Genomic DNA, 8,186 nt, shown 5'->3' with positions numbered 1-8,186 from the left:
TATATATATATACATATATATATACATATATATATATATATATATATGTGTGTGTGTATCTTCTTGTGTGTTCAGTGCCCTGCTTGATTTGCACAGCTTATGTATTTCAATTAGAAGGGTGTGATGTGTTGCATTGGAAAGATAGATGGATGGGCAGACGGTAAGATGACAAGGTAGGTAAGCAGGTGAGTAGATGGCATTTGCTTATCTCAGGTGGCTGATGGAGAGAGGGCGCAGCGGTAGGGATGCCTGCATTCGATGTTTATTAGTCCAGTGACCGCAGCCGTGATTTAACAAGGCTAGACAAAAAGAAGAAGAAATAAAGGAAAGATGGTGATTGGAAGAAAGGAGGGAAGAAAGGAAGAAGGAAAGAATGGAGAAGAAGAGTGATTTGTAAGAGTGTAGAAGAGGAGGAGAAAAGAAAGGATGATAAGGAAAAGTTAAACTTAACTTTGTGTGGTTAAAGACACACACACGCGCATGCATACACACACACACACACACATTCAGAGGTACAGAGGTACACATACATAGGAAGCTACTTATAGATGAACAATCTCTCTCTCTTTCTCTTCATCTCTTTGAAATCATAAATGTGTGTGAGAGAAAGACTGAGAGAGAGAAAGGGATATATATATATATATATATATATATATATATACATACAAATAATGATACATATGTACATGTGTACATAGCTAGATAACCTCTCGCAGAAACATGTACACACACTCCCACGCACACACAGGTACATGTGCACACACACACATATACTTAGAGGTACACACACACACACACAGAGAAAGGAACATATAAATGAACAATCTCTTTCTTAATCTTTCTCTCTCTCTCTCTCTCTCTCTCTCTCTCTCTCTCTCTCTCTCTCTCTCTCTCTCTCTCTCTCTCTCTCTCTCTCTCTCTCTCTCTCTCTCTCTCTCTCTCACACACACACATACAATTGCTGAGAGATAGATAAAGTGAAAGAGAGATACATACATATGCACACAAAAACACATAATCTTACATTCATAGCCAGATACATACACACACACTTACATGCATACAAAATCTATTTTATTGCTTTACCTTATATCAGCCAATGATAGACATGCACACACACACACACACACACACACACACACACACAGAGGTAATCTCATTATCACACATAGACACACACACACAAGTATACATAAATACATACATACATACATACATATATATATATACCACACATCTACACAAATATATACACTCTGAAAAGCGAAGTGTTATTGTACCATAAAGTGAAAGGGTGAGGTACCAATTAGACTTAGAGTAATGTACTGAGAAATGACAGACAGTCAGGTAGTAATCCGATGATAAAAATTCAATGGATTTAAAATCCAATATATATCACTTCGGCTGGGAATTTACCCATTGAGGACGAAATATTTTGGCATTTTTTTTTTATCCAATTCTTTGGACATTTTATAAAAAATAGCGAGAGAAAATAATATCAATTCTACAAAAAGAGAAAAAGAAAATACAAAAAAGAAAGAAGCCCCCCAAAAAAAAACCCCTAAAAAATAAACCAACTCTGCACCTAAACATTGACTATGTACAAACAAGGAGTTGTTTTATGTGGGGTTTTGCTCCTTTTCAGCAATCCCTGTTTTGGATTTTCTAGGCAGAATCTTACCGAAATTTTACTGAGACAAAACTTAACTGAAGAATTTTTACCACTTTTGACTGAGAGTGGTGTTTCCAAGTACATCACTTTACAAGATCTACTTCCTTTAGGTTTAATGGTAAGCTATGTCTTATTTATTACTGTAACTAATTGTTGTTGTTGTTGCTCCTGTTGTTTAACCCCAAGTCAGTGTTGGTCAAACAGACCTATGCTCTGATCAAACGATCAAAGCTATTCTAACAGTGACTGTCTTGAGAGAATTTTAAGCATGTATATGATGACATTGTGTGATGTGTCCATGGCATGGCTCCAGCTAGGCCACAACTCATGGGCTGAAATAGGTAAAAGAGCGAGAGAGCAAAAGAGTAATTGTTAGGGTGTAGCTCAAGTGAGGTTTGGCTGCTATTTCTTGCATATCAGGTGATCACAAAGAAGCTCCCTTTTCGTTATTGTTGCTTTTGTTGTTTAGTCCATGGTAAGAATGAGCAAAATTATGGTTCAAGACATTCCAGAAGTGACCATTCCATTTATATTTCAGGCAATGTATCTGTATCATGTTACCCAATGCCCCCCCCACCTTTTCTTTTCAAAGATATAATTTGAGGGAAATTTTGTTGTTATTTCTAGCAGGTTGAGCAATGAAAGAAAGGCCTGTTTTTGTTGGCGTTATTTATTAGTGTTTTTATTGCAGTTCTTTATATTCTGAGTTCAAATTCCCACCAGGGCGACTTTGGTTTCCATCCTTTCAGAGTGGATAAAATAAGATACCAGTCATGTACTGGGGTCTGTTTAGTTGACTCACCCCTTTCCTATTATTATTGATGGCCCTGGGCCTAAATCAGACAACAGCTATCCAAGGAATTGAGCTGGCAGAATTGTCCAGTCGTTGGTTTCCAATTTTGGCACAAGGCCAGCAATTTCGGGGTTGTGGGAGGCAAGTTGATTGCATTAACCCCAGCACTCAACTGGTACTTTATTTTATTGACCCTGAAAGAATGAAAGGCAAAGTCGACCTCGGTGGAATTTGAACTCAGAACGTAAAGACATGGAATGCTGCTAAGTATTTCACCTGCTGTGCTAACGATTCTGCCACCTTACACACAGCCTTAGAATGTTTTAGATTATTGGAAAAAAAGTTGGTATAGTATTTATAATGGATTTTTACATTCTGGGTTCAAATCTCACTAAGACCAACTTTAACTTTCACCACTACACAGTCTGTAAAATAAAGCACTGGTCAAGTACTTGAATTGGTATAATTGACTAACAATTAGATTCTCCCTGCAAATTTCTGGTCCCTACACTAGAAACATCATCATCATCATCATCGTTTAACGTCCGCTTTCCATGCTAGCATGGGTTGGACGATTTGACTGAGGACTGGTGAAACCGGATGGCAACACCAGGCTCCAGTCTGATTTGGCAGAGTTTCTACAGCTGGATGCCCTTCCTAACGCCAACCATTATTATCGTTGCTCAGAAGGCGGTGAGCTGGCAGAATTGTTAGCACACTGGATGAAATTCTTAGTGGTATTTTACCTGTCGCTATGTTCTGAGTTCAAATTCTGCCGAGGTCGACTTTGCCTTTCATCCTTTTGCGGTCAATAAGTTACCATATTTTAATGTGTATAAGGAACCCCCTAATTTTTGGGGCTTAAAATTTGGAAAAAAGGTTTTGTAAAAGATTATCATAATATCTCATATTTTTTAACCTAATTTTTGACAAAAGAGAGTTTCTTATATACATTAAAATATGGTAAGTACCAGTGAAACACTGGGGTTGATGTAATTTCAGACCTTGTGTCTATAGTAGAAATGGTTGGTATTGTATTTTAACAAACCTGGAAGGGTGAACAACAAAGTTGACCTCAGTGGAATTTGAACTCAGATCATAAAGACAGATGAAATGCCACAAAGCACTTTGTCCAGCATGCTAATGATTCTGCCAGCTTCCCATCTTAACAATAAAGGCAATAATCCTTTAAACTATAGTTGACTCAAGGCCTGAAATTTCGGAATAGTGGACAAGTCAATTACCTTAGTTCCAGTGTTTGGTACTTAATTTATCAACCTCAAAAGGTAGAATTTCAACCCAGAACATAAAAGTGAACAAAATGCCACTAAGCTTTTTGCCAACTTGCTATTTTAATAATAATGATAATAATTATTTCTGCTATAGACACAAGGCCTGAAATTTGGTGAGAAGTGACTTGTTGATTATATCAACCCTAGTAGATGACTGGTACTTTATTGCCTCTGAGATCATGAAAGACTAAGTCAACCTCAGCAGAATTTCAACTCAGAACATAAAAATGGACAAAAAACCACTAAGTATTTCATCTGATTTGCTAACGATGCTGCCGCCTTACGGCCCTAACGATAATTATAGTAATTGTCTCAAATTTCTGCTCAAAAAAAAAAAAAGTGCAATTTTAGAGGAAGTGACAAGTCAATATCATCTGACATTTATTTTTATCGACCCTGAAAGGATGAAAGCCAAAGTGGACTTCAGTGGAATTTGAACTCAGAACATAAAAGACAGAAGAAATGCTGCCAAGCATTTTGCCCAGCATGTTAAACGACTCTGCCTGCAATGATAATAAGGGTTTGATATTTTGCCACAAGGGCAGCAGCAATTTTGGGGGATGGGGATGAGTCAATTACACCCTCCCCCAGTGTTCAACTGGTACTTATTTCATCATAGCTGAAAGGATGAAAGGCAAAGTCAACCTTGGCGGAATTTGAACTCAGAACATAGCGACAGGTGAAATACCACTAAGCATTTTGTCCAGCGTGATAACGACTCTGTCATTGTCCAAGTATTGCTGCTTGTAACACAGAGGGGAGGAAGATAAACAAATACAAGAGCCTGACCAGCCAGTCCCCGTGCCAGTCACCATAAAGACCTCAAGTCTTCTCAGACCCTACATTGCCGTTTTCCTATACCAAATCAGGATAACTGCAGCTTCATTGAGAAATGAGCCCTAAGAGGTTTGGGGGTTCGCTGTGGCAGTGAGTATCACTGGAAATTCTCCATAGAAGCAGACTGCTACTACCTTGCCAATTCTGTGGCTTACATCTGTTTCTGCATCACCATTGCTTGTCACTATGCTTCTCAAATATGTGAGGTTCATAATTTCTTCAACTGGTTCTCGTCCAACTTTCACTGGTACCCTTTCTACTCGTTTCCCAGCTTGCATTACCCCCTTTTTTTTTTACTGCTGATTCATAACCCAGTTTTTGCCACTTTCCTTTACATTTTTGTCGTCATTTCTTGTATAATGTTGGGTGATTCTCAGCCAACAGGGTAAACTCATTGGCAAAATCCAAGTCTGTTAGCTGCTCCCTTGCTGTCCATAGTATCCCTACAGCTGGTCACACCATTGATCTTTGCATAAAAAAAAATCGATGACCATCAGAAACAACATTGGTGACAAGAGACAGCTTTGTCTTACTACAGTGATGATCTTAAGAAAACCTTTGTATCCATACTCTGTTCTAATGCAGCAGCTTGAGTTGTTGTAGAAACTGCTCAGTGGACAGACGTAACAGAGTGTGCATGTGGGTATTTATTAACTGTGTACTTTTGATCAAATGAAAATGAAAACAAAATCACCGTTAGGTCTGATAGCCGATATTTTAGATCTGTTGTTATCTATTGTAGCAGATAGCATGGCAGCTCAACGTACTATCACTTCTATTGTGATAAGAAAACTATCTCCCTCACTAGCATTTAAATATATTCTTTGAACCTAATCATGAGAGAAATCAGATTATATTGAAGTGATGTATCTGTTGAACTGCTAGAGAATATCTTATGGCTAATATTTTGTTTAGCCAAACTAACAAACAAACTTAAAATAATGTGTAATTTGAGTGAGATTTGGTTAATATTTCTAGCATGTTGAGTGACTGCATTGAGGCTCTTCTTCTCGTTGCTTTGTCTGAAAATATAGGGTAGATCTGCGATTTCAGCCTTGTTTGTATCAATGTGTCTACAATGGAGATATGTCAACTGTTCAAAGGTTGTTAAATGACCTGTTTTCTTCTTGTATTGTCTCTGTGTGTTTGGATGGCTCTTTGCTTTATATCATACATACATACAGATATGCATATACACATACATACATACATGCATGCACATCTACATAAATACGCACATAAACACATACGTACACATATACATACACACACATACATACATAAATATATACATACATTCATAGATATATAGATACAGATACACATACACATACATATATATACCCACACACATACATAGATACATATGAATACATATATACACACATACATATACATGCATGTACTCATGCATATATATATAAATATATACATACATTCATAGATATATAGCTACAGATACACATACACATACATACACTCATACACATATATACCCACACACATACATAGATACATATGAATACATATATACACACATACATACATATACATGCATGTACTCATGCATATATACATAAATATATATATACATTAATAGATATATATAGATACATACATACCAACATACATGCATGCACACACATCTACATAAATACACACACACATATGCATATACATATATGCACACACATACATAGATATTTACATATATACACACATAAATATATTCATAGATTCATAGATATATTGATACAGATATACATTCATACACACATACACTCATGCACACATACACACACCTACACATATATAAACATACACCTATACATGCATACATACACACATACATATACACATATATAAACACATACACGCAGTATATACAAAAACACGCATACACGCATGACCATGCATATATGCATATACATACACATATATATTAACATATATATATACATATACATGCATACATACACATTCACACATATGCATATCCCACATATATATACACGCATACACTTATACGTACATACATAAAGAAGCACACACACACACACACACACACACGTCTTATTGTTTTCCTTCTTTATCATTTTCCGTACTTCCATACGATAATAAAAGTTCAGATATGATAAGGTGAGATCAGAAGCTCTATATTTATCCTACATGCATTTCTATACCACATGCACTGGATAATGCATGTATAATCACATGGTTTAATAAAAAAAAACCAGAAAGAGTTGGTTCTCAGAAACAGAGATCATTCATTAGAATTTTGATAAATTCAGTCAGATGATCTTGTATTGGGTGTCCCAAAAGCCACTGATGGGTTTCAATTTTTAATCATTTGGTTAATTTTACAAATAAATGCATGAAATTTTGATACAATATAAGGGACCTGATGGAAATTAATATGCACAAGTCAAATTTTGTAACTCTACAATATCATCATCGTCATCATCGTCGTTTAACGTCCACTTTCCATAGCATGGGTTGGACGATTTGACTGAGGACTGGTGGACCAGGACGCGACACCAGGCTCCAATCTGATCTGGCAGAGTTTCTACAAAGTTTAATATTGTCTTCTTGGTCTTTGGATGTTTTTAAAATTTCTGTTTGCATTTGTGCATAAATCACTTTAAATTTTTCTTCATCGGAATTTGCTCTTAGCCATAATAGCTGGGTTTCTGTTCCGAATTTACCAAGAACCACCTTTTCTCTAAGCCTTCTAAGCATTGCAGCCAAATCTCTCTCAAATGGGATCCTAGTATCATTAAAAAAGAAGGGCACATTGGATAGTGTAGTCTTTGATGCACAATGTGTGGGTTAAAAGATACAGTGTCATTGCTGCTGGAATAGCTATGATTATAGGTCTATCAGATCAATGGTTGACCTGGTGTTAAACAACAGAATTGAAAATTGATTTTGTTTTTAATTTCTTTTTCTTTTACAGTTTCTCAATGCATATAAAGGAATTGACAGGAATATCACCAAAGGTTGTATGAATGACACACACATGGTTATGTCCAACATACTAAACTTGTCAATAGGTTGGCAGAAAAGATGTAAGCATGCATCAATATTATCTAAATACACGACACGTCTCTTTCCAGAACATATCGCTTTTGACTTATATTAGAAGCCATTACTATTAGTATGTTTCAGTGGTGTTATTTTTATTATTTGTTTTCACTATATAACTGAACACTGATTTGTGTACATTGTTTACATTTAACATACCCCTTGAGGTTGTCTATGTATAAAAGATAGCTGGATACAACTATAGGTGCAGTCTACAGAAGTGTCTGTAGTCTATGACTGAAGTTCTCAAAATTCTTTTGTCATGGAAATAAGATTTTCCAAAAAATTATACAATCCATATTTTACAGGCTGCACCAGGCTCCAGTTGTCTGTTTTAGCATGGTTTCTATTGCTGGATGCTCTTCCTAACACCAGCCATTTTACAGAGTATACTAGGTGCTTTGTATGTGGCACAATGATTATTGTTTTAGGGATAATATAATATACAAACACACATATATAAAGTATTTATGTATAATATATATACATATATATATATATATATATA

The 8,186-nt window shown here is 36.0% G+C and overlaps 1 protein-coding gene across 4 annotated transcripts in view; it reads left to right on the top strand.

The window, feature by feature from the left end:
• Positions 1-8,186, top strand: part of LOC106880684 (uncharacterized) — a 37,591-nt gene that overhangs the window by 11,791 nt on the left and 17,614 nt on the right. For 3 of the 4 annotated variants that reach the window (XM_052976789.1, XM_052976788.1, XM_052976790.1), the window contains exon 4: positions 7,551-7,662. In XM_052976789.1, the coding sequence (XP_052832749.1) occupies positions 7,551-7,662 (112 nt within the window). Of the gene's footprint in view, positions 1-691; positions 1,791-7,550; positions 7,663-8,186 lie in introns of those variants that run through there. The other variant, XM_014930741.2, reaches the window with a different exon arrangement.

This window comes from Octopus bimaculoides, chromosome 25 (assembly GCF_001194135.2).
Source record: "Octopus bimaculoides isolate UCB-OBI-ISO-001 chromosome 25, ASM119413v2, whole genome shotgun sequence".
NCBI classification, from domain to species: Eukaryota; Metazoa; Mollusca; class Cephalopoda; order Octopoda; family Octopodidae; genus Octopus; species Octopus bimaculoides.
Note: the sequence above shows the minus strand (reverse complement) of the source record. Positions and strands in the feature narration are given on the sequence as shown.